The 27,166-nt window shown below is 45.9% G+C and overlaps 1 protein-coding gene across 9 annotated transcripts in view; it reads right to left on the bottom strand.

Moving 5' to 3' along the window:
- Nucleotides 1–27,166, bottom strand: part of Tdrd9 (tudor domain containing 9) — a 108,814-nt gene that overhangs the window by 23,229 nt on the left and 58,419 nt on the right. For 7 of the 9 annotated variants that reach the window (XR_006063669.2, XR_013044556.1, XR_013044555.1 and 4 more), the window contains 19 exons: nucleotides 24,382–24,436; nucleotides 24,148–24,232; nucleotides 22,627–22,684; nucleotides 19,599–19,703; nucleotides 17,377–17,474; nucleotides 16,194–16,325; nucleotides 15,248–15,413; nucleotides 15,110–15,173; nucleotides 14,973–15,036; nucleotides 14,635–14,679; nucleotides 13,876–13,929; nucleotides 12,366–12,482; nucleotides 10,769–10,876; nucleotides 8,819–8,919; nucleotides 7,374–7,547; nucleotides 5,454–5,565; nucleotides 4,772–4,984; nucleotides 4,059–4,148; nucleotides 2,813–3,073 (listed from right to left, as the gene is read on the bottom strand). Coding sequence is in view for 5 of the 9 variants with exons in the window: in XM_006987990.4 (XP_006988052.1) it covers nucleotides 2,813–3,073; nucleotides 4,059–4,148; nucleotides 4,772–4,984; nucleotides 5,454–5,565; nucleotides 7,374–7,547; nucleotides 8,819–8,919; nucleotides 10,769–10,876; nucleotides 12,366–12,482; nucleotides 13,876–13,929; nucleotides 14,635–14,679; nucleotides 14,973–15,036; nucleotides 15,110–15,173; nucleotides 15,248–15,413; nucleotides 16,194–16,325; nucleotides 17,377–17,474; nucleotides 19,599–19,703; nucleotides 22,627–22,684; nucleotides 24,148–24,232; nucleotides 24,382–24,436 (2,102 nt within the window). In the remaining 4 variants the exon portion in view is untranslated. The remainder of the gene's footprint in view (nucleotides 1–2,812; nucleotides 3,074–4,058; nucleotides 4,149–4,771; nucleotides 4,985–5,453; nucleotides 5,566–7,373; nucleotides 7,548–8,818; nucleotides 8,920–10,768; nucleotides 10,877–12,365; nucleotides 12,483–13,875; nucleotides 13,930–14,634; nucleotides 14,680–14,972; nucleotides 15,037–15,109; nucleotides 15,174–15,247; nucleotides 15,414–16,193; nucleotides 16,326–17,376; nucleotides 17,475–19,598; nucleotides 19,704–22,626; nucleotides 22,685–24,147; nucleotides 24,233–24,381; nucleotides 24,437–27,166) is intronic. The other 2 variants (XM_016006490.3, XM_076551496.1) reach the window with 1 other exon arrangement.

Genomic DNA, 27,166 nt, shown 5'->3' with positions numbered 1-27,166 from the left:
TCTACCACAACCTAGCTATACCATTCCTTGGCATATGCCCAAAGCACGTGACATTCTACTCTACCCTAAACTGATAACGGATAATGAAAATGGGTACATATGAACGATGACCTACTATTCAGCTGTAAGTAAAAATGAAATAATAGAACTTTCATGTAAATGAATACTATATTGAGTAAGGTAACTGACCCAGAGAGACAAATGTCCCAGGTTTTCTCTCATCTGTGGTTCCTAGCTCCAAACTTTTGGATTTGGGTATTTCACTTGGAATAACCACAGAAAGCAGGAGAGTTCAAATAGAGGACTGGAGAAGGAATGAGGATAGAGATGACATGAAGGGGGAGGTGGGAAAAGCAAGGGGACGGCGGCTTTAAATGGGAGGAGGATGGGGAGGTCAACAGAGAAAGAAAAGGAGGGATGAGGGGAAATGACACTAAGGGCCGGGGTAGAGGCGTACGCCTTTAATCTCAGTGTGTGGGAGAACAGAGGCAGGCAGATCTCTGTGAGTCTGAGGTCAGCCTGGTCTACAGAGTGAGTTCCAGGATAGCCACACAGGGAGACCCTGTTTGGAGGATATCAAACAAACAGAACATTAAGGATATTTAAAAAAGCCACACAGAATCCTATCTTGTATTTGCCTACATTTACATATAACACATATATACATATGTATATAGTTTAAATGAAGTTACGCTACTTGGAGTGGCAATGCTCCCCTCAAGAGCCATCTAACAAAAACCTCAGCACCAGGCATAAGAAACCTCCTTTTGAGTGTTTGGTCAGTGGAGTCCAAGAGACTCCCCAAACAATATAGGCTATTGCTGGTGCCTTTGCTTGCCTCCCAGAAGTTGAAGCTAAGTCCCTACTGCTGAAGACACCATGCACTTCAGACACAGGACTCGGACGACTTGAGCTGGGTCTGACCTGAACGTCTCCTCCCTGAGGACGAGCTTACACAGTACCAGAAGCTGCTACACAAGCTGCCAAGGGAGCAAAGCAACCAACCGTCCTTCCCAGCTGTGACACCTATGAACTACGACAGTGACCAGCACGGCAGGAGATCCCTGACGGTGCAGTAGTGGCGCTGACATCTTGGTGGTAACCAGTAATCAGTAGTCAATGGGACTTCAGGCCTGCTCAACAGGAAGGAACTTAGGCCTGGGGCTGGAAACCTAGCCAAGCACTTGTGGCTAGTGAGGTCATAGATCTTAGAGAAGAAACTACTCCTGCCACTGTTGGGAGTGCAGCAAGCCTTGGGTGAGTGTGTAAAGTGCAGAGGAAGTCCAGAGTGAATGTGTATTGTTGACACGGGCATGGCCTGAGACCACTGAAAATTGGCAATGCCTTCTTCTGGTCTGAGTCCAAATATTGCAAGAACTAGTGTATACAAATGACTGACCAGTGTATGTAAAAACGAACACCTGCAGCTTCCTCCTCCTGGACACTGGCTGCCTGACATCTCTCACCTACAGACCTCCTACCAAGACTCTCAGCTCCTCCCCAAGGTGCTGTACTTCAAACAGCTGTGGCCGTTGGTGCCACTCCACCAGTGAGCACACAGCCCGCCTGACTGCAACTTTTCTGGACCTATGTCTATGTGTCTGTCCTTTTTCCATCCCCTCATCAGCCCAGTCAGGTTTCCAGACCCAATTTGCAAGGAACATGGTATGCCACTTAATTAAACCAATATCTACCCTAAATTCATTCTAAATACTAATGCCTACAGGTAATTATAGCTCTCACGCCTCATTAACAAAGCACCTTTGCAGTGGACAGAGATCATTCTAGAAAGCCACAACTGGTTAATGCAGAGGGGAACTCACCAGCCCCAGCTAACATGTCTACAACACAAAGCCCACACCTACAGCTCAGGGAGCACTGTGGGGTTGGTGGGAAGATTCTAAGAGGCAGAGGACCAGGGAATCTGCTTCACGGTTGCTGCTACTAGAAATGAGAGGGAAGCTACAACCACGAACCCTCAATAACATGACTGCCTGAGCAGCCTGAAGAGCTGGGCAATGACCACATCAACAGTCAGGCTAACTTGGAAAGGGGAACCTCACAGGGCCCCACCTCTAGACGAAGAGCCACAGGAAATCAATGACTTTTGAGAGGGAAAATTAGTTTTCCCTGAGATTAAGCCCCTAATTGGTTATCTAATACAAAGTGGTCGGTGGCCCTAAAACCATGCACATACAAGCAACACTAAATGGACTCAGCAGGCTGTAGTATATGTTTACACGTTAATATACATGTGCAGTAACAACAAAGAAACAGAGGAGGGGAGAGGGGAAGGGAGGAATTGCAAGAAGGAGGGGAATGATGTAATTGTATTTTAATTTTTGAAAATTTGCAAATAAAAAAGCTTAAAAAAGTTAAAAGAAAATTTGAAATGCTTAATATACATGAGATGTTTATTGGTTACTTGCATTATGGAAATAACTTTTAGAATTAATTTAAAAGATAAAACTCAAATGTAGAATGTGTTCAAATTAATTTTCACTTCTAAAAGAAAATAATTGATTAAGAAGCTGCCCAAAATAGCATGCATCTACCATAATGCAGTCCCCAAGAAATGAAAAAGACAGTTTAAATCAGTAGTTCTCACCCTGTGGGTCTCGACCCCTTTGGGGGCACATATCAGATATTTATAGTATGATCCATAACAGTAGCAAAATCACAGTTATGAAGTAACAATGAAAGTAATTTTATGGTTGGGGTCAGCACATGACAAACTATATTAAAGGGTCCCCCCCCCTCACCTGCCCAGCCTCCCCGCACACAGTGGTGCTTTCACAGAGAAGGTTCATACTTTGGACTCATAGGACTCCTCTGCGAGCTCAGCGTGGCCCTCGCTGATGAGAACGTCTCTGATGTTGACGGCATCCTGGGCACCCGAGTACCGGTACACGTCCACATGCAGGACGCTGTGGACAACCGAGAACACCTTCACCAGGAGCGGACAGCCGCTGACCAGGGAGGCGAAGCGCCCGTTGGCCCCGCCGCTCCAGTGCTCTCCACAGATAAGAGACTTTGCTGACGGTCGCATTTTGCAGATTTTGAATTCCAAAGCCTATGGGACAGAGAGAAAAGCACACTCAAAGAGTTTCATAAATGGACAAAACGCTAATACTAAATTCTACTGAAATGTGACTTTGCTAATCAGCATTCCAAAAAAGTCAGTCCTGAAAACTAGGAGTAGTGAGGGTTTCCAGCTAAAAACAAACATGGCTTCACTTTTTTATTTTTTAATTAATCAATTTAGTTATTTATTTTGAAGAGAGTCTATGGCTGACTTGGAACTCACTGTGTAGACCAGGCTGTCCTGAACTCGAAGAGACCCACTCACTTGCCTCTGCCACTCCAGTGTTGGGACTAAAGGCACGTGTCAGCACACCAGGCCGGCTTCCCCTTTATCACGGCATTGGTTTAGCATAAACATGAGTGTGTTCTTGCTGGGGAAAGGGCATGCAAGACTGCTGCATCCAACGCCAACAGAGTCTTGCAAACAGTACCGGAAAAGGACACCGGCAGTGGTTTCAGTAAGAACGGCCACCATAGGTTCGTACGTTTGAGTGCTTATCCTCCAGGGAGTGGGACTTGTTGAAAGGATTAGGAAGATTTCTAATCATGTGTGGCCTTGTTGGAGGAAGTGTGGTTTCAAAAGCCCACATGGGTCTCTCTCTCAGCTACTACTCCAGCACCACGGCCTGCTTGCCACCAGGCCCTCTTCCACGATGACAATGGACTAAGCCTCCAAAACTGTGAGCAAGGCCCCCAATTAAATGCTTTCTTTTGGCCTTGGCCATGGTCTCACAGCAACAGAACGGTAACTAAGATGACACCACTGAATTAAAAGTTTCCCTTGCTCAAAGTTAGAGCCTCCATACATTCTGACTTCCTCCAGGACTAATAATGGCAGTGATACTATGACAGTGTAATTTCTAACAGTAGACACCACACTTGGCTGGTGTAAGCCAGTCCTTCTCTGTTACGGACTTCTAGCCAGTTTCTTTCTGGTACCCAACACTCATTCCACAGAATCTCCTCTGCCTTACCTGAAATGGAAGCTCCAGAAACTGACAGGGGATCTCCCTCAGCAGATCTAGGTCTACATGAGACCTATTCCCATAGTCTACAAAGAACACCTACAAGATAGAGAAAACAAATACTGACTCTAAAGAGGATCTCAACAGGTTCTCCTCCAACAGTGGGAACGTAGTGGCCTTCTCTGAGTCTGCAGCGACACAGACAGAGGAGATGCTTTCCAATCCCTCTAACAGTAATCACTCTGCACTTCTTCATTTGTTTTATTTATTCATTTATGGTCTTTTCAGAGAGGCTATCTCTATGTATGTAGCCTTGGCTGTTACAGAATACACTATATAGATCAGGCTGGCCTTGAATTCACAGAGGCCTGCTTATGCCTCCCAAGTGCTGGGATTAAAGGTGTGTGCCACCACATCCAGCTGTTAATCACTTCATGCTTCATTCCTACCTTTAACAACACAAGATTTTCTACTTTGTATATGTATGTGCAGCACACACATGCAATGCCCATGAAGGTCAGAAGAGGGTCCCCAGGATCCCCAGGTCTGGAGTTACAGATGGTTGTGAGCCTCCATGTGGGTGCTGGAAATCAAACCTAGGTCCCTTAGAAGAGCAGTCAGTGCTCTTAACCACTGAGCCATCGCTCTTGTCCCAAGATTTTCTATAAATTTCTAGGCTTATTTCCTTTCTTTCTCAGTGATCTGTTAACAGAAAAACATACCTCAGCAGAATTTCCAGAGACATAAAGGATTTGAGCTCTAAAGTAGCTCTCCTTGTTGTAGTCAGTAAAAGGGGCCAGGCAAACCAAGTCTGGGTGTGGGTGGACAGGCAGAGGGACCAGTTCTAGCCGGTTTATCTCAGCAGTCAGTTTTTTCAGAAGCTCTGCGTTCCTTTCATCAATCCTGTACCCCCAGAAGTGCCCGACTTCTACCACCTGGAAGGGAAGAGCAGGCACAGAAATAAGGACTACAAATGGGTCCACCGAGCCCTTTGAACAGGCTTCTTTCTGCGCCCATGTGTGCTCTCTTCCACTGATTTTAAGATAAGGTCTCAGTGTGTAGCTCTGGCTTGCTTAGAATTCTTTAAGAAGACCAAGCTAGCCTCACATTCACCGCAACCTGCCTCTGTCTCCTAAGTATTGGGATTAAAGGTGTGTTCCACCAAGCTGGCTATTTTAGCAATTTAAATACCTTGACATTCTAAAAATTAACTTTGATTCAAGAATAAATTCTTGCTTTCCATTTTGTCCACATTCTAATTTGACAAGCACAGTCATTCACACTCAGCCACATTCACCAGATGAGTTAGTCAGCGTACAAGTGCACACATATGAACCTGTGTGCATGACCAGTTTCATGACCAGTTTCTACTGGAGGCAGGAAGGGACTCAGTGGCACTCTCACCTCAGTGACATCAACTGTCAGGAGGAGATCTGCAACTGTCCGGGGTCTGGCCAAGGTGTTGAATGAGACTTGCATGGGATCTACAGTCTGCTTTTGGAAGTCCACATTCACCCTGAGTAACATACGTTTAAAAAAAGAAAATAAAAATTAAGTCTGTAAAAAACACTTACATATGTGAATTTCCACTTGACCTACTCTGACACTTCCAGAGCTACAGTTTGGTTCTTCGGCCCCTAAGAACTTATGCCCATGCTGTACTGGCCTATGGTAATAGTGTCTTTGAGAGGTAGGGTCCAGGCCCCAGTTAATGAGACCAGCCAAGCATGGACTAAAACCTCTGAAGCAATGAGCCAAAACTTTTCCTCTTGCAAGCTGATCATCTCAGGTATTTGTCACAGAATGGAAAACTGATATAACCAGAAATATTAAGTTTGATCTCACTTCAAAAGGGAATTTTTGATGGCTTCCTGGACTGTCCTGGAAGCAGTGCATACCCTAATATTACCCACTCCCCTCCAAGGATACGTTCTCAAAGACAAAATATCTACTTTCAAGAATATAAACTGTCTATATAATTTCTACTTTTTCATTTCAGAAAACCAACTAGAAAAGGAAGAAGCCAGGATATAACTCAGCAGAGTGCTTGCCTCGGTGTGATCCCCAGTGCAGCATAAACCTGAGTGTGCATGCTGCAATCCCAGATGCACAAGCTGGAAGAAGGAGCTGGAGGGAGGCTTCGTGGTGAAGAGCAGTAGTGTTCCTGCAGAGGACTGCAGCTCACCTGTCAGCACCCACGTCAGGCAGCTCACCACTGCCTAGAACTCCAGCTCCAGGAGGACCCAAGGCCTCTAGTCTTCACAGGCACCCACAAATAGACACAAATATTCAAAATTAAAAATAATAGGTGGGCCAGGCAGTGGTGGTGCATGCCTTTAATCCGAGCCCTTAGAAGGCAGAGGCAGTCAGATCCCTGAGTTCAAGGCCAGCCTGGTGTACAGAGTGAGTTCCAGGACACCAGGGATACACTGAGAAACCTTGCCTTGAAAACAAAACAGACCAAAGGCATAAATATGTTTTATTTATTTATTTTTTTAATTTGGAAGCAGGAGAGCAGAAGTAGTTCCTTGTCATCCTAACTACAGAAGTTTGAGGCCAGCCTAGGCTACATGAGACCTTGACTTTAAAAAGAGCCCACACTCAGCTCAATATTATGCTAATATAAAATACATGATTATTTAACAAGCTCTAGAAATATCATTCACCTCTTAAAGCAGTAAGACAGTAAATGATACAGGATGAGAAAAACCAATTTAATAAATATAAAACTTTCCTCTTGATATTTTTATCCTAAAATAAAGGAAAGGATGGTAGGAGAGAACTGATCCGACTCTTCTGTATTTTGATAAGGAGGTTGGCAATCACCCAGCCTCAGGCACAAATGTCAGCAGTCTGATTTTGACAAGGATAGACAGGTACCTTTGAAGACTAAACCTATGCTTCTCCCCAGTGATCAGAAACAAAACCCCTGAAACCCCTGGCCGGCCAGCCCAGCCAGATGGATGAGCTTCCACTTCACTGGGTGATCTTGTCTCCAACAGTCAGAAAGACAGCCTGCCGCCCTCTGTCCTACACACACACACTAACAAGGGCATAACCACACACTGGGTGGACCTAGAGTAGCTATGAAGGCACCATCTCTCCTTCACCAATTGCTCACACCAATTCAAGCTCCTTCCTTCCAAAATTACAAAGATTACACAAAGAGATAATTTAGACTTTGAAAAAGCAGTGAATAAAACCGGGCATGGGATCTCTGTGAGTTTGAGGCCAGTCTGGACTACATAAAAAGATACAGGCCAGCCAAGGCTACATTGTGGGAACACACTTGGGAACCGGTACCGTGGAATCTTCTGGAAATACCTTGTGTTCCTGAGCTTTGACACCGACCCGCCTTGCACTTTCCCTTCGACCTCCTCTGCGGCGTGGACGCTGAGCTCAAGGGGCACTTTTAACTGGGACATCTTGACGGCCAAGTTCACAGCAGGCAGGGTTTTAAATCTCTCTGTCGGATTCCGTGAAAACTCCACAAAGGCTCTGCTCCAGAAATATGAATTAAAACATAAATTCATCAGACATCTAGTAAATAAGAACCACATACTAATTTCTCCCAAGGTTAGGCAGAAATTCTCACTGAATACTCCTCAAAATGCTAATAACTCTTCATTTTAATTAGTCAATAAAAATATTAGTTAGTTAAAAGACATGAGCCGAGGGAAATAAGTCATGGTGACAAGTCACTGAGGCCAGGCCTTATCCTTGTACCACACAATGCAGAAAGAACATACATGCAAGTTCCAGCCATGGATCTTAGTTTCCACAGCTCCAGCACAAGGCCAGTGTCCTTTTCCAAGACTGAGACATGGATGCAGAGTACCATACGAGTGTACAGCCCAGTAAGTTTGGCAGGCCCATTTTAAATAAGTACTAGGTTAGTTAGTAAGTAATGTTGACACAACATCCCACCCCTTCCCACTCACTCCCCAGGTGCCACTGTGCCTGCACATCACAGCTTCCGTAAAGAGCAGGCTGCTTCATGGAGCGGAAGCACAGTCATCATTCTCTGATTACTGTTTTATGTCTCTAACTGGTCCTGGCATAACCAAACAAAACAGTTGCTTTCTCCTGAAATGCTGGTGTAACATTTCTATTGTGACTAAAAAGCCAAAAATATGAGGAACGCACAAGACTCTGGGGTCAGTCATCAGCTCTCGGAAAAGAAAAACCAAACAACCTTTTTTTCCTAGTCAATTTAAAAACTGTAATCTTATGCACATAAGCATTTCCTTTTGGAAACAAAAGCTCTGGGTGATTCTTTTAACCAACCATTTGTCACTGACCCGCTAATAAAATAGGGCCCAACTGACTGAGTTTCTGCCCTCTGCGTCTTCCAAAGTCATTCGTGACAAGTAAGTATGAGCTGAGGAAGCACACAGACAAACTCTGCCCTTTCAGGCTTCCCCCATGGCCACAGAGAACTGGAGGAGTGGTTTGCCATGGAAATCTGGGGATGGGCACTAAAGAGAAGACCCCTGCAGAGAAGCAGGACTCATGCTCTATGCCACATAGTGTTAAAGGAGCCTCCCTGCTGCAGCACAGGCCACCAGCAGGGTTCCTTTAGGACATACAGCTGGAAAGAATGGTGACACCCACTGACAACATGATAAACTCGTTTCATTGGAGAGCTAGGCCAGCAACCTCCTAGGAAGACCCACTCTACACACATCCAGCACTAAGAGACCTCACGCACATGTACAATGGAGTGATTCTTTTGTGATTGCAGCTGACAAAGAACATCCACTACTTACTTAGCACCATCAAATACAATGGATTTGACTTGACCACACTGTCTAAAGAGAGACTGCAGTTGTTTGTAGTAAAGAAATCCATAGGGAGGAATGTGTTTTAGCTGTAAGACAGAACACAGTACACGTCAGAGCCATTAGTAAGGACTACTGAACAGTCCTAACACCCAGGGGCAGAAGCACTACTAGTTGCTCTCATTTGCAAGCTCAGCCTGTATAAATGCATGACAAACTTGGCCTATCAGTGTACCTAATAACTGCATGACTTTAAATCATAACTAAGTTTAACCAAAAAAATACATAAAATAAAGGCTAGTTTCCCTCTTGAAACAGTTCAAAAGTCAAATGCAGTAAAAGTTTTGTTTTTGTTTTTGTTTTGTTTTGTTTTTTTGCTTTCATGTTGTTACTATAAAATAATCACACTAACTACAGCTTCCTGAAACCTCACACTCCTGATAGAGCGTGACAGGAAAGTAATGAAGGAAGATGGACTGCTCATCACCAGGGGTTGTTCCCTCCTCGTGGCAGCAGAGCCAGGCTCCTCCTCCCCAGTGGTCTCAACTCCATCTGCTTCAAAGCACTGCCCACACTCTCTGCCCTCTCCAGCCCTCATGACCACCCATGTCCTAAGCTCCGGTTCCAATGAGGTGTACACTGACGGTCCCTGATAAGCCAAAGTCTCCACCAGCTGCAGGCAGAACAGGAAGTAAGAGCCTGGACCCAAGTCCAAATTCAAGTCCCAAGGAATTGCTACCTTACAATGCTAGGATGATGGGAAAGCCTTCATTTTAAAGGGTTAATGTGAAGCTCAGAGAAGAATAAATTTCAAAAGCACTTGGCTTCTCCTAGAAGCGCTAAAGCAAAACCAGCTACGATTTAGTTTGTGTGATACACGGTCGGTCATGTGTCAGGGGACTAGACTGGCTGGCACTGGCAGTGTGTCTGAAGTAGGGTCCTGTGGGGCCTTTCCCCTGCACACAGCTGAAGGACAGACAGACCCAGCAGAATGACTTCAGAAGAAGCTAATCAAACAGCTTTCTCCACAGGGAGAAGCTACAAAAAGCATGGTGTCCAAGCTGACAGTCCTCAGAGCTACAGAAGCCAATAACAGCTTTTTAAGTGGAAATCCTTCCCCAGGCACAAACTGCCTTTGCCTCCTTCTCACTTGTTGTGCTCTTCCAAGACCTGCACTTGGAATGTTCCAGAATCTGTGGCTCTGTTCTTGTCAATCTTCAGGAGCTCCACAGTCGAGAAAGTAGTGTTAGAGTACCCAGAACTAAAGTGAGCAACAACTGAACACTTACTATAAGCTGGGAGCTAACTTTACCAAGTGCTTATCATTGCCCTAAGTCAACCAAGAAGTCTAAGGAAAGAAAGCCCAGTTCTAAAGTATGTGGTTTCAGTGGCCACATGCTACTGCCGTGTCAACAAACGACCCTTAATAAACCCAGCGGTCAGTGCCCACGGCTCATCATCAGACCCCCCAGCTCTGCTCGCAGCAGCTCATGCTGCTTACACGCCATCCCTGGGTCATACCCTCCAGTACAGACTTCAAGGGGCCTCAGAGCTGAACTTAACATTCTCTAAGTAGTTCTGTTGGGCATCAGGGCAGGGGTCACTGCTATTAAGTCACAACAGTAAGCTGCCAACCAGTAACATTTTACTTTGTGTACAGCTGTTGTTAACTAATGAAGTGCTCTTAAGGGCCTCAAATCATTGAAACAGCACATGATCAAATCAGCATTCACCCTGAATAAATAATGTATCGAGGCCTCTCTGTAAAATGGGAGTCTATAAAATGAAGAAGAGCTGGTAAGGAAGTAGAGGTCTCTGAGAGGCCGGCTAAGGCCAGCACTCACATAGCATTTACTAGGCACCAGCTGCACCACGGGCAGACCATTTGAAAACCTATATTCACACTATTCTCTTGGGACAGCTTCCCATGTCACCTACCACAACTGTCGTCTTTGGGTCTTTGCCGGCCAATTCCCTCACTGCCATCTCCTCATCTGGCTGTCCAAAAGTAAAGTAATTTGGATAAAAAGCACCTGCCAGTACAACCTGGAAAAGAAGCATGTGTTCAGGTCTTCTTCCCACCATGTTCTCATCTCACCCTGAGCACTCGCACAGCCTGGAACACACAGTACACAAAGATGCATCTCTCATGCACCCTGTTATTCCTCCCTGACAGACATAGCACCTGGACCTTACCTTCAGAATGGCTGGATTCTTCTGACAATAGAGCAAATGAGGACTCAAACAGCACACTAAGCCCTTTCTTTCTCCACCCTCACTCAACAACAGTTCCAACAAGCCGGGCACTCTCCCAGGTCTGTAGAATAACTTCAGTTGGAACTCTCCAGCTGGGCAGCAAGCGGCATCTAATGTCCACATCTAAAAGGCACCCTGCAGAATCCTTTCTTCGGTAAGAATCTGCCCACGTGAAACAGCCACAGAGGGTCCTCCCTGGCCCTGTGGCCACTTCACACCTGCAGAAGATCTAGTGTTCCCATTGCACCTGGTTACAGGTGTCTACCTCAAACCCTTTTTGGATGCCTGTAGTGGTTTGAGTGAGAATGGCCTCCATAGGCCCGTGTATTTGAATGCTTGGACTCCAGTTGGTGCAACTGTTTGGGAAGAATTAGGAGATGTGGCCTCTTGGAGGAGGTGTGTCAATGTGGGTGGGCTTTGAGGTTTCACAAGGCTCACACCATTCGCTCTCTCTGTCTCATATACCTTTGGATCAGATGGTAAGCTCCCAGCTACTGCTCAGGCATGATGTTGCAGGCCTCCCAGCTTCCATGCTCCAAACCATGATGGTCATGGACTCACCCTCTGAATTGTAAGCCCTCAAAAAACTCTTTCTATAAATTGCCTTGGTCCTGGTGTCTCTTCACAGCAATAGGACAGTAACTAAGGCAATGCAATGCTAACCCTACTCTGAAGGCCTATGACAGAGCATTGTTCTTGGGCAAGACATGCATCTCTATAAAGTTCATGGAAGGTTCTGCCTTATAGCCAGTTATCTGCTTCATGACCCAGAGCTAAAGGTATCTTCTCAGCATAAGAGAGCTGTTCCACACACACACAGCAGCAGCAGGGCATGTGTATTCTCTGGGCCTCACAGCAAAAGGCCCTATCCCTGATGCACCGTGACAGGTGCACAAGCTCACTGGGAAAAAGCAGCAGGCCGAGGTCATAAAGGCCGAGGTCATGACGCAACCAGAAAGGGCGTAAACAAGGGAGCTGAGAATGGCTGCTGGTTCCCACACACAGGATCACCATGGCACCAAATCTCAGGGGCACAGCTGGCACCGGCAGCAGGGGAGAGCACGCACAGTCTCAACCACAGCCTGAGTAAGAGCAGCAACCGTGGGTGGCCACTCCTTTCAGCCCAGCACTCGGAAGGCAGAGGAGGAAGACCTCTATTAAGTCAAGGCCAGCCGGGTCTACATGGCCAGTTCCTGGCCATCCAAGGTTACATAGTAAGACCCTATCTCAGAAAGAAAGCGAGGAGGGGACGGGGAGCCAATAAGGAAGCCCAGCACACCTGCAGGATGAAGCGCTGCTTGTATGGATACTCTTGGTCCAAGACAGGATGGCGAGGATCCACAAACATGTTGAACTGTGAGATCCTATTCTTCAGTTCTTCATATAGCTCAGCCACCTGAAGTGCACATTGAAATGTGATGTCTCAAAGCACAAATGACACTCGCGAGTAGTAAAAACAAATGCACACAACAGGGAAGGTTACACATCACAACTACAGAGTCAAAGCCATAAGGGTACCAGCAGCGCAGCCAGACAGCACGACTGTGCCCCAGAGCCTCAGCTTATGCATGTGATTCAATCTATAATCACAAGAACAACCTGTAGCAGGCCTTCTTGGACCACCAGACCCCAAATCATGATATGGAGATTTGTTGTTACTTATGAATGCTCAGCCTTAGCTTGGGCTTGTTTCTAGCTAGGTTTTTTTTTTAAACTTAAATTAACCCATTTCTATTAATGTATGTGCTGCCCCAAGGCTCGTTTACCTCATCTATGTACTGTCCATCCTGATTTCCTGCTTCCTCCATGTCTGGCTGTCTGGCCCTCTATGTAGCCCTGGTCTGACCAAGAACTCACTCTGTAGACCAGGCTTCCCTTGAACTCACAGAGATCTGCCTGCCTCTGCCTCCCAAGAGCTGGGATTAAAGGTGTGTGCCACTACACCGGGCTTTGAAGTCTGTTTTGTGTTGGTCAACTACCCCTGTGCACGAGGCCTGTCCCGGAGTAAGATTGCTAGCAAGTCCATTCCTTCACCGACATCAGAGCCTACTTCTTCAGGATTCCAGTGTATAGTGAAGACCAGCTGAGACATCCTTGTAGATTCAATAACTATTGGATTGTTGGACCTTCTATTTGTAGGCAGCTGTTGTTGGATTAGCTGGACCACACTCTAATAAATCCCGTAGGTAGGTAGGTAGATACATACATTCATATATACATACATAGAGATAAATAGGTAGGTAGATATAGACAGCTACAGATAGGTATGTAGGAAGATATATATAGATATAGATATTAATTCTATAGTTCTGTTCCTCCAGAGAACAGACTAATACAAGCTGCATATGTACATGCACTCCCACAAATACCCACAAGCCTCAGGCCAGTTTCACTATAAATCTACTGCAAATTTTCTGGAGAAAACACTGGCAACCAGAACTCAGCAATGTTAAGATATCATCAAGAAGGTTTACTCCATGAACAAGTTGGAATCAACAGCACAAAGCCCATAATGTGTTTACTTATGTTAATCAGTTAATAATGGAAAGACCACATGCTTATCTTGATAAATACTAAAAAGATGGCTGCCAAGATTACATAAAGTAACATTTAGGGAGGATTTCTGGAGCCGAGCAGTGGTCACTGCAGGTGTTTTTACCCCACACGGCCTCCTGCCAACGGTGGGAACGGGCAGGGATTTGCTCCCATACCCGGGCACTGCTGGTGCTTCTTGGACAGATTTGAAGTCAGTTTATTTGATTAACCAAGTCAAAGGAGTCATAGCTTACCTCTCTGATTCTCTTTATCTGAATGTAATTTAGCCGTCCCCAGTCGAGTTCATCCTTTAGACACATAAAAGCACAGTATCCAACGTGAGGCCGTAAGTCAGAGGTTACCTTGCCACTACACATCCCATCTAGAGCCTCAACCAGGACCAAGCTCCCGCCATGTTCAACAGTGCACTTGTGTGACCACATATAGGATGTCTTCCGAAAGAACTGCCAACCTCACACTGGAGCCCCAAACACAAGATCCAGACCACAAACACTATACAGGGTGACTCTTCATATGCAGTCACCTGACTTGTCACACTGTAGGAACAGGGAAGATTAAAGACCCACTGAGGCACAGCAAAGCTACACACAGGCGTGCCTACCAGTGGGTTTGGAGCCTAATTACTTTAGAAGAAAAAGCCTTATCTGAAGAGAGGAAACAGAGGCTCCTGCTGAACCAGGGTCATGAATTCTGAGCCACCTTGTTGAGCAGGCCATGCAGCGTGAGCAGAGCTATGGAGCAGAGTCCCACTCTGGTAGCCGGACAGCTTCCTCTTCCTTTCTACAAGGCACTGAAGAGCAGCGGCCCGCAACAGGACCTGGTCACTAATGTCCTGGCCTGCCCCTCCCAGAGGACAGCATGGAGCAGCTACCGTAGTGACTCAGGTCTTAGTGCCACCACAGTGCACAGGCAGTGACCAAGCCGAGACAGACTTGCAGAGAATCTGGTCATCACTAGCCATCAGTGAGGCAACAAGGAGGAAATGAACCAACCTTGGGATGTCGCAGCTCTCCTCGCTGTCTGCAAGCCTGCCAGGCCTAAAACAACACAATCACAGTTTCAAAATAACTCACTAGCTAGTTGAATTCAATTCCAATGTCAACACATGGTTGAACAGAGAACATCTACAAATCTACTATTTTTAATCAACTTGGGGAGATTGGCTGGCACCCACACACTGGTCCCTCCTGCACTTGTTACTTTGTGCTGGCCATCAGAAGCCCTTACCAACACCATGAGAAGAAAGCACTCTCCATTCTCATAGCCAGGGTGTGAAAACACACTGCTGGTGTTTAGCCGCCTCCACCTCTGAAGGATACCACAGACTAACCTTGAATGCCTCCACAAGTGCCAGGCAGTCACTCTTACTGCTACCTGAGAAGTGCACTTTGTTCCTGCAAACAGATTAATGAAGTGTCAACTGGTGCCATTAGGAAGGCGGCCCCTAACGGTAAAAATGTTCAATACCTATATCCATCCAGATGCTGCCGAAAAGGCATGGTGAAAAAATTCTTCAGAGAAAGAGCTGCCGCTAGAGACAGAAACAGAGGATATAGTCTGCCTGGCCACCCCAACACACCCTTCCCCACACCCGAGCCCACTTACCTATAATAAGACACTCATCCAGGCACCCGAACACGTGTCCCAGCACAATGAGTTTACCCAGCTGCTGACTGACAGGCAGCTGCGCCAGCACTCTCCCTAAGAAGGTCAACTCGCCGTCGTGGGGGTTCTCATCTTCTCTCTGCCCACTAACTGCCAGTGCTCCAACCTTATGAAATAAGTCAGTGCCATTAGTGAGCGCTGACACAGCCACACTCCCTTTTTCCTTAAGGCAGAGGTGCAAGCCAGGCAAGCTGTTCTGAAGACAGCTAAGTTAACTCCAACAGGCTCACGGCTCCAATGTGCTCCCAAAACTCACCCCTTCAGTGTTTTTAGGAAGCATGTCACACCACTGGGGACAGCAGCCAAGGAGACTTGCCCAAGTCCACCCAGGCCCAAGTTTAACCCAGGTGGCACACACAGAGAAAAACAGGGTTCGGGGGCACAGGCACTCACCACAAGCACTCCAACTCTTAGAAACCATCTGAGGGGAGACATGATTGGCATCACAGCTTTTGAGGGTCAGGAGAATATCCCTGACCTCCAGTAAACAGTGTGCAAACTAGGAATACAGCTGGTTCCAGGGCCAGTCAGGGCAAGTCACAAGAGCTGAGCTTGAGTCACAAGTGGTCCAAGGACAGTGAAATGGGAAGAGAATTTCAAGCAGTGGGTGGGCAGGAGGGCTGGCACATGGTGAAGGAACAAAACTCAAGAGCAAAAGCAGACTAGTGGTGACCAAAGAGAATGCCAGATGCTTCTCAGGGGGGCCATAGGAAGGAGAGGTGGCAGGCTTCAGGACACCAACAAGGCAAGTCTGAAGAGCAGACCTGGTACTGGAGCCACACACTAAGCGTTTATAACAACTAATGACTCAAGAATTATGAAACTGAGGCTCCCCACAAAGCAAAAGTCTTAGCTTTCCATCACTAAGTCATTTCACAAGTCCTACCTCCTTTAATAGAAGAATGGTTCGCTCAATGTCACTCAGACTAGGTGGAGACAGGGCAGTTGCCAGCAGAGCTCTTGGTTCACCCATGTCAAGTAACTTCACTTTCAATATTGTGCTTCCCAGTGGACAACGCTGAAAAGAACAGAATTTCAATTCAGAGATGATAAGGTAACTAAACCAACTAACCTGTTCATCTGACTCATGCTCCAGAGAGAATATGCCCAGGAGAGGAGGGGAGAAGAGAGGCAATAGAGAAGAACAACAGAGAGGGGTGAGAAAGAAAAGGCAGGAGGAAGAGGGGTTTGTCAGGAGTGGTACAGACTCTGACTCAACTCAAGTAGACAGTGGGGGAGGAGAGAGGCCAGGTGGGCATAATGGTACACGCTTGTGATCCCATCACTTAGGAAAACAGGCAAAAGGATGTTGAGTTTGAAATCAATCTGGGCTATACAGCAAGACTCTGTTTCAAAAAAGGAAAAGGAGAAAAGGCCAAAAATAGAAGCAAAAGATGGAAGCAAAAAGACATAGAAGGAAAAAGGAATATGAAGAGAGTAGAAAGAAAAAGGCTAATCCATAATTACTCATTATAAAAGGAACAGAATACACTGATACTTAACAGGAAATGGTATTATAGGGCCAACAGACACCAGGCAACATTCGTCTCATTAAGAACTAAGAATGGGGGGGGGGGTCCGGCTGCAGAGGCAGCTTGGTGGTTAAGAGCACTGGCTGCTACCCAGGATCAGGATTTGGTTCCCAGCACTGATTTGATGGATTAGAACCACCTGAATGCCGGCTCTGGAGGACCCAACACCCTCTTCTGACCTCTATAGGCACTGCATGTCCCAGTACACAGACATTCATTAAAGAACCCATAAACATAAAAAAATTTTAATTTGAAAATAATCACAAACAGGGCTGGGACAGTGAGATGGTTTAACAGTGAATGGCCCCCGTCACCTAATAACCATATTCCAATCCCATCCTGCACAGTGAAAGCCCAACCTCCCACAGTTGCTAATTTTCACGTATGTGCAGTAGCATGTTCTCACCATGCACGCAGAGACAGGTAAATCCCTAAGAAATCAGTAGTCTAAGGGCTGGGACAGCATGCACAATGATGGGTAAATGACAGAACTACATACACACAAAATTAATACTAACAATGAATGAAATTCATTACCAACATCTCAGGAACAACATGATCTGGAATAGAGCTGTCCCAGAAGTCCCGATGGATCAGTCTGTAACAGTATCCTTTAGACACCCGTCCAGCACGGCCTGCAAAGAGAGGCTCAACCCCATTTGGCACTGATCACTTTAACATCAGTGTGGAAAGAAATGTAAAACAGCCAGTAAACACTGATCAGGAAAAACCTTATCTTCTACCACACTAGGCCAGCAAAAACAAATTATCTTTATTCTAATGCTATCCCAAGTTAGATTATCCTAAAAAGTTAGACTAAGTTAAAATTAAGTGCTCTCAGGCTGGTGAGATGACTCTGTGGTTAAGAGCACTGACCTCTTCCAGAGGTCCTGGGTTCAATTTCCAGCAACCACATGGTGGCACAGAACCATCTATAGTGAGATCTAATACCCTCCTTTGGAATAAAGGTGTACATACAGCTAGAGCACTCATATACATAAAATAAATAAATGTTTAAAAAATTAAGTACTCCCTTAATGTACTAAAATCTAGTAAGTTTTAAAAAGAAAACAACTTGGCCAAAATGCAACAAAAAACAGAATACTTTGAATAACACATTTCCTGGAAGATTTAGCTCAAACTAGTAAAATCAGAGCTCATCATAGAAAAGCCATGCAGCTGGTGATAGAAGTGTGACTTACCTAGTATAAATGACATTTCGATCTGTCAGAGATTTGAGGAGCAGCCTCACCTGCCCATGTTCTCTCTGCTTCTGTGTGTCCACCTGTCCTACTCTTTCTACGAGACATCTTTCAACTTCATCATATTAACTAAGTGGTAACTGTGCGTGCAAAGGCTCCGAGCCCTGTTCATTCCACGGAGAGGGTGATACAAACTGCTGCTTCTGTGTGTGACAATGACTGTTTGTGGGGTGGGAGCAAATCTTACAGGAAAACATAAATAAGCCGAGGTGGTGGTGCATGCCTCTAATCCCAGCACTCAGAAGCCAGGAAGATCTGGGAGGTCAAGGTCAGCCTGTTCTACACAGTGAGTTCCATGCCGGCCAGTGCTACATGGTAAGACCCAGACTCAAAGGTAAATTAAGCAAATAAATAAACCCATCTTTAAAGGTGAGAGATGGAGACAAGCATTCATTGAGGAGTAGACAATAGCAAGCAAACACAAGGAAGGCTCCTTAACCTTATGAGTGATTATGGAATTGCAAGTCAAAAATCAAACGAGATGCACAGGCATCCACTGATGGCTAACATGAAAACTTGGTGACATCATCTGCTAGCAAGGATGTTGGGGGGGGTCATACATTGTGGAGGTGCATAAAGTGGCCACCATGGAAGCCTTTCACACTGATGAAACTCTTGACAGCCAGGCTACAATGGCCTTCATCATCTCTTGGTTCTCTCTGGGAAAGGTGCCTCAGGAATGTGGACAGAGCTCAGCAGTCAAGAAAGGCCTGGAGCCAGATTTCTGGGTCAAATCTTAGCTCTACCTGAGGAGAACCTTATGCAGTGGCTACTTCCCTGAGTCTCAGACCATGACATGCTCACCTCAAATTCCTTACAAAAGCTAAGGAAGAAAGAAAATACCAAAACCCAGTGTCTGCACTGAGGTAAGAATGTCTACGATACTTTGTTTATGCATATAACATGTTCAATCCTGAAGCAGTAATTTCCCAGAAGGAATTCTTTGGTCTTCTGCCTATCTCCCTCAGGGGGTCTCTATAAAACTGAGCTATTTCTCAGGACACACCACAGATGCTGTCTCCCTAAAGCCAGATCCTGCTACAGAAGGCACCATCTAGGCTGGGCACGTTACAGGTTCACTTCTTCTATGGCCAAAGGCCCTGCCCTGCAGCTCTGTCTGGGGCATGTGTGGTTGGTACACCACACCGCGATCTCCCTGTGGGATCCCTAGGAACAGCAGGATTTAGAGGTGGCTCAAGAGAAGCTAGTCAAAAGCACCAAACTGATCCACTTGGCTTCCCTATCCACTAAATATATTTTTTTAATTTCACTCTGAAAATGGTAAGTGTTGTGATAATAATAGGCCATCTGATCCTTAGGAGCTAACCCTAAAACACTAGAAGAGAAAAACATGGAGGCGAAGGTGACTAAGACTGAGATATTAATAAAGGAAGTACCTGATAGTGAAAATGCTAAAACAACACTCTTGGGAAGGCACCCACCCAGCGTACCATGTGACCACAGAGGCCGCAGTATGCTTTGCCACAAATGCCTTACCTTTTCTCTGGTCACAGCTAGTCTTTGAGGCCCAACTCAGTCGTAGACTCTGATAATTTGTATCTTCATCACAAACTAGAGTCCTGGTCAGACAAAAATCTATAACTGCCATTAGGAAAAAAAGTGTAAACACGATGCTAATATGGAATTATGACAACTCATAGTGCCTGGTGATAAACACTGAGAATATGCAGCTGTTGGAGTTGGCATGCTTGCAGAAATTTCTGGAAATGTGCTGCCTGTTCACTGTCTCCTACAACAGGAAACCAAGGTCTCTCTCTAGATCAGAATGGGAAGTCTTTGGGTCTTTGTGAGGCCCAGATTTTATCATAAAGACTTGCTTGGGTGCACCCGAAAGATGAGAATTACTCCAAAGTATCATTATAGAAGGGGTAGGGAGGTGGGCTAATGTTCTGGACTGCCTGAATTCGAATCCTGTCTGTCTCTCTACAACTAAGTGGAACAAACTACATTCTCTGTGCTTCGAGATGTTCATCTGTCAGGCCCAGGTAAGGACCCCTTCAGCTCTGGCCTTGGACAGCACTTCCTGTCCTATGTACGGGTGAAGTTGTCCTTTGGAGAAACAGAAGGCAGTCTCCTCCTGTCCGCCTCCATGCAGAGTGCCTCCTCACTGCTGCTGCTGCTGCTGCGGCCCTCCTCAGACTGTGCCACAGACACTCTCACCACACCTGATCCCAGTCATCTCACACCACCAGGCCTAACACAACCTGTGGTGACTTCAGGACCAGCAAAACCAGTGCTGACCATTCTCACCTCCCAGGGTCTGGAAGCCTCCCTCCTCTCACTTCCCACTTGACATCTTCCTGTCAGGCCACAGCCGTTCCTTCATCCAATGGCAGCAGAACACCTACCTTCTTCCTCCCCAAGCATCTTTACCCTCACTGGAACTCGGAACTGCAGACTCCTACCACCTTCGGTTGTCTTAGCATCCGACCCAGCCTGCTCCTGCCAATCTGCACTACCCACTGCGCTGGCCACCTCTGCTCAGACTACATGTCACAACCCCTCGTAAGGTCCCTCAGCAAATCTCTTTTCCTGTCCTCATAATCAAATCAGACCTGGACCTCTCCATCCCTCCGGTACTCACCCTCCTCAGCTCGCCACTCTTTCCTCTCATTTGCCTCATCTTGGTGGATACCCAGAGTGATGCAGGCAGATGCCTTTGCATCTGACCTCTCCGCTCCACCTCACTCAGCACAGCAGTCTATGGGGCCTGTACTTGTGACCCCAGGGCTCCCTGCTTTCCATGAGGTCCTGATCTGTGACCCAGGGCTCCCCTGCTTTCCTCTTCCTCACCCTGGTCTGGAAGCCCTGACCTCTGGTTTCATGACCAGGATTAGACTTGACTTGTATGTCCCTTTCCGGCCACTCGCCAAAGTTCTCTCCTGTCCTTTCTTGACTTTTTCTTCTTACGCTCACCAACTGTTGACTTGTGTTATCTCTTTAATACTAACCCCTGATTGCATCATGAAAACAGAGACTTGTGTCTATTTTCTACAATTTCTGCTGGCACAGAAACAAACACCTATTAGCTCCCCTCCCCTTGGCTTAGACAGTTTTTCCTCCCTGGTGCTCCTACACTCTGCTCCATGTCTGAATCATGTTTTTGCACAGTTCACTTCTCATTCAGTTTAGGCCTTTGTTCAAACACCACTTCCTCAAAGGAGTCCCATGTCATCCTATGGTTTGAATGAGACATCCCCCGTAAGTCTTGCACACATGAATACTTGGTCCCCAGTCAGTGGCTGTTTGGGGAGGAGGAGGAGGAGGTATGGCTTGATGGAGGAGGTGTGTCACTGGGGGCAAGCTTGAGGTTTCAAAAGACTCCCACTCTCCATAGCCTGCTCTCTCAAACTGTTTCCTGCTTATGGTTCAAGATGTGAGCTCTTAACTGCTGCTGCTGCTACAGCTACCTGCCGTCTGCTGTCTCAGGTCCACCATGATGGACTATTACTCTCCAAAACCATGAGCCCCAAATAAACCCTTCCTTTGATCATGGTGTTTGATCACAGCAATATAAAAGTAACTAATATCGCCCTGTGCTGGATAGTTTAATGTCAACTTGACACAAGGTAAAGTCAGCTGAGAGGAGGGAACCTCAATTAAGAAAATGCCTCCAGAAGATCAGGTTGGTGGGGTAGTTTCTTAATTAGTGATTAATGGGGGAGGGCCCATCCCATTGTGGGTGGAGCCATCCCTGGGCTGGTAGTGCTGGGTTCTATAAGAGAGCAGGCTGAGCAAGCCAGTAAGCAGGACCCCTCCATGGCCTCTGCCTCCACATTCCTGCCCTGTTTGAGTTCCTGCCCTCACTTCCTTCAATGATGGGCTACAGTGTGTTAGTGTAAGACCAAGAAAACCCTTCCCTCCCTAAGGTGTTTTTGGTCACAGTGTTTCACCATAGCAACAGTCACACTAACTAAGACACACCCTGTCTAGAAGATCTTTTCCCCATGCTGGAACCCTTTCCCTTGCTGCTTTTCCTATATATCTGTCTCTGCATGAAACTGTAATTCATCTGGTACCTCTCTGTGTCCCAGCAGACTGCAGTCACAGAGTGATAATACAATCTTCCTCAGCGTGGTACTATACCCCTGGCTACAGGCACTGTCCCTCAAACATGACTGATGAATGCAAGACACTCGTGAGTGAGCAAGCATACAAATACATATATACCAGACAATGGAGCTATCCATCCTGGCTTCCTTCTGAGCTACCTTCAGAAGACAGTACCCAGCTCCTCCCGAACACTTGTCTACCTTTCTATCACAGGATTCCACCAGGGAAGCCCCAAAACTCTGCTTCCTACAAGATCCCTTGAATCCCCCAGAGGCAGCCCCACCTGAAGGAAAAGGTATGCTCAGAGGAAACAGTGATGAGCCAAGAATATGAGGGACTGGGCCTTTATAAGCCTCTCATAGAGAGAGGAAGGCAGAGGACAGCTCCTGTGGGACAGGAGAGCCTAGTGATGCCATCTTTTACATAGGAAGTGAGCAGAGAAAGGCCTTACCATATTTGACATCTGGAACTGTGACAGAACTCTCTGCAATATTGGTGGACAGGATAATCTGTGGAACATCAAACAAAACAGGTGACTCTTTCCCTCTGTTCAGGACACTGCTCAATAGTCAGACAAAGGTCTTCATCTTGAATATTAGTGTAAATGCTGAGCTCAAAATTAGTTAGCTGTCTTCATATTTTCTGCAGGTCACAACTATCAAGAAGTCCCTGATATGTGGGAAATCAGATACATACAACACAGAGGGCTTTAAAAGGGCAAGCAAGGCATGGCCAAGGATCTGCTCATGAGCCTGTTATAAAAGCTTAGCAGAGGGGCTGTGCAACTGCACAAGCAGATCAAATCCAGAGCAAGTATTGTCACCCTGAGCACTCTAGAGTAGCATCCAGGATCTAGTTTGCCTAAAGATTCCAAACATCCTCAAGAATATCAGAGATCTGAGCCAAAAGCTCAAGGTCGAAGACCCTGGTCCTCCCAGCAGGCAGCTGTGAGGAGGAGGAGTAAAAAAAAAAAAAAAAAACCCAACCTCCAGAGGGCTTAGACCACAGCCTGACAAAGTCACCACTCCCAAGACAGCAAATCCCCAACAGCAATGCCCTGAATTCATGAAATTAAATAAATAAAAATTTTAGTTTTGCCAGTATACACCCTATAACCTTAGAACTCAGAAGGACAGTACAAGGTGATCTCAAATTCAAGGCTGGCCTAGACTACATAACAATACTCTGTTCTCAAAAACAAACAAAAGGCCAGGCAGGTCCAGTCCCCAACTCCCAGATTGAGCCAAGCGTCCCTGCATAAGCTCCAGGTTTCAAACAGCCAACTCATGTAATGAGCACAGGACCTGGTACCACTGCCTAGTTGCCTCCCAAACTGATCAAGCCAATCAACTGTCTCACCTATTCAGAGGGCCTGATCCAGTTGGGGGCCCCTCAGCCTTTGGTTCATAGTTCATGTGTTTCCATTCGTTTGGTTATTTGTCCCTGTGCTTTATCCAACCTTGGTTTCAACAATTCTCGCTCATATAAACCCTCCTCTTTCTCACTAATTAGACTCCCAGCGCTCCACCCAGGGCCTAGCCGTGGATGTCTGCATCCAGATTCCTCAGTCCTTGGATGGGGTTTATGGCACAACTATTAGGGTGTTTGGCCATCCCATCACCAGAGTAGGTCAGATCTGGAGGAGGTTGGAATGGGGGGTGGGCTGGGGGGAAGGGGAGGGGGGCAGGAAGGGAGAGAACGAGGGAATCTGTGGCTATTATGTAGAACTGAATAGTATTGTAAAATAAAAAAAAATAAAATATAAACAAACAAACAAACAAACAAAAGGGATCTTACTTTTCATGAACCTGATTTACAAACTAACACACAGCATGAAGGGCACAGAGTCTCATCAACACCGCTTGCCCGAGTGACTCAACAGCGCTGGGGGCACACTTGCACAGAGACCAGAGTGCCAGCAGCTCTCCATCACGAGTGACCGTGACTCACACTCTCCTCCCCAGCTTCCTACCTTTCTGTACCCAGGGACTGGACTTAAAAACACATTATTCTGTTCTTCTAAAGTCACACTGGAATGGAGAGGATAGACCTGTAACCTAAGAAACAAAGCACTAAAATAAAATATCACATGATATACAGCAGACACAAGTATCTATTCAGTGAGGCAATTAAAATTATGTAAGGCATAAGCTACACAATGCTCTAAAAGCCAAAAGCCAAAACAAAGCACATCATTTAGACACACCTTTTGTGAATCATGTTTGTGAGAAGTTCATGCATATAATTTATCTCACCCAGACCTAGGGGGAAAAGGGGGGAAGGCAAATGTGAATTTATTGCTAAAACATTACCTTCAAGTTAAAGTGACAACTTATTTTTAAGACTCTCTCCATCTTTATCCATCGCACGAGTGCCTGATGCATGTGCTATGCCAGGCCCTGCAAATGTCCAGTCATCAGAACAAAGACCTGCTCCCCACGAGCTCACGTTCTACAGCAAAAGCACAGGTAAGAAATTTACCAAAGCTACAGAGGCTTCTGCTGCGTGCAGCGTGGACATCAGCCAAGCAGGGCTGGGGGACAGTCAGGGAGGTCTGAGATTTTTAGTGCTCTGGTCAGTCCAGTCCTCATCAAGATGATTAATTGTTTGAGAATTTCATGCACGCATGTGTTTTGATTAAATTCACCCCACATCCTGCTACTCCTTTGATTCCTCCCCTCCAATACCACTACTCTCCCCTACCTACATGTCCTTTAAGGAAACCAACCAACCAATCAACAACCCAGAGATCACTTAGTGCTGTCTGTATGTACACGGGTGGAGACTATCTACTGGAGTGTGGGGAGCCACCTGCGAAGAGAATTGATTTGTCTCGCTTCCCAGTAGCAACCAGTCACCAATAACTTCACAGACCAGGGTGGGACTTCATGAGTCTCCCCCATCCATGCTGGGGTTTTGTCAGGCTCTTTCTTGTACAGGTCATAGTGCATGCAGTCATAGCCACTGTGAGTTAAAGTCTGTAACAGCACTGTTACATTCCAGCCATACTGTTTCTCTGCACACATCTACTCCCTCTGGCTCTTACAATCTTTCTGCCCCCTCTTCCATAATGATCACTGAGCCCTAGGGAAGGAGTGGGATACAGCTGCCCCATTTAGAGCTGAGCACTCCATACTGTTATTCTCCGCACAAGGATAAATTGTGGGTGTCCGTATTAAATCGCCACCCACTGCAAAAAGAGGCTCTTCTCATGAGTGCTGAGAGATGCACTAATCTATAGGCATAAAGAAAAGAACTTACAGAACAGTTTTTACTGTCCATTTAGCAGAATACTAGTATTAAGGGCCTACGATCTCATCAGCCTCCAGTTTTGGGCCCAGTGAATTGTACCAGGCATGAGTTCCACCTTATGGAGTGGGCTTTCAATCCCGTGAGAAAATAGGTGGTTGCTCTCCTAACATTTATGCCACTACTGTACCAGCAGGTTTATCCTGCTGGCTAGATCATTATTGTAGCTCACAGAATTCAGAGCTGGGTAAAACTGTCTATCATTTTCTCCTCAAGCAGCATGTGTAGAACATTCCAGTACTATTAAAGCTAACCAGTAAGAGATAAACCTAGGTCTGTATCAGTTTGATTTCTCCAGGTCCTGTATGTCAAGTATGTGGTGTCTTCAGCAATAAAGTCTCACCACCAAGTTCTGGAGGGTAACTCAGAGCAACGGCAATAGCCTAACATTTGGACATCTACAGAACTTCCACTGACCAACAATGCAAAAACAAGTAACCTATGCCTGGCACTGAGCTTTTAATTTGGCAGCCTATGGTATACTGGAGGTGGCACTGAGCCCCCCCCCCATAGGGTAACTCCATTAAACCCTTTATAGATGGACAGGAATCGTCTATGGCAGTAGGTTTCTATGTGGCATTTCCAAAGGTCTCTAGTGTTAGTTAGGCCACACCCACTTCTCTATGCTGCCCTCCTACCCTACACCATTTAGTCCTTCCTGTTCCATTATCCCCTTTGCCCCTACAAACTCTGTCTATACCTCTACGCTTGAAATCTGCCCCTGTCATGGTTCTTGACTTCTATGAGTACTCCAACTTCAACATGTATATCTAGACATGTGGTGGTGCACATCTTTAATCCCAGCACTCAAAAGGCAGAGGCAGAAGAAGCTCTATGAGTTCAAGGTCAGCCCTATCTACATAGTAAGACTCTGTCTCAAAAATAAACAAACAAACACACATATCTAAAGAGTTAAAGATCACATCCACATGAGAGAACATGGAGTGTTTGTCTTTCCGGAGGCGGTCACCTCACAAAGAATGATGGTCTCCAGCTCTATCCATTTAACCTGAAAATTGACTCATTTCATTTTTCTTTTCAGTTAAATAATATCATGCCGTGTATGTGTGATGCATTTTCACTGTCCAACAGTTGCTGGATGTTTAGGTGGCTTCCATTTCTTGACTACTGTGGATAGAGCAGCAATGAACAGAGATGAGCAAGTGTCTCTGGAATATGCTCAGGAATAGTACAGCTCGATCATGTAATAGATCCATTTCTAGTGTTTGGGGAGACCTCCACACTGATTTCTGCAGTGGATGCAGCAGTTGGCATGCCCACTAACAGTAAACAAATCCATACCAACTTTTGCCATCCTCTGTCATTTCATTTAGCCATTCTGGCTTCAATGATATGAAATCTCAAATAGTTTTAATGTGAATTTCCCTGATAATTTTTTAAAAAATATTGAACATTCTTAGTTGGAACTGGAGAGATGAACTTCATGTGCCCAGTACTAATACAGTGACTTAGAACCATGTGTAACTATAACTCCAGGGCATTTAACACCCCCTCTGGTCTCCAGGCACCAGGCAATGCACATAATGCACAGACATTCATGCAGGCAAAACACTTAGATACAGAAAATAAAAATACATAACCCTTTTAATTTTTCTCAGCCACTATCTTATTTTGAGAATGCTGTGTTTATTTCCTTGCCCCAGTTTTTAGCTGGGTTGTTT

This window comes from Peromyscus maniculatus, chromosome 14 (assembly GCF_049852395.1).
Source record: "Peromyscus maniculatus bairdii isolate BWxNUB_F1_BW_parent chromosome 14, HU_Pman_BW_mat_3.1, whole genome shotgun sequence".
Classification (NCBI taxonomy): domain Eukaryota; kingdom Metazoa; phylum Chordata; class Mammalia; order Rodentia; family Cricetidae; genus Peromyscus; species Peromyscus maniculatus.
Note: the sequence above shows the minus strand (reverse complement) of the source record. Positions and strands in the feature narration are given on the sequence as shown.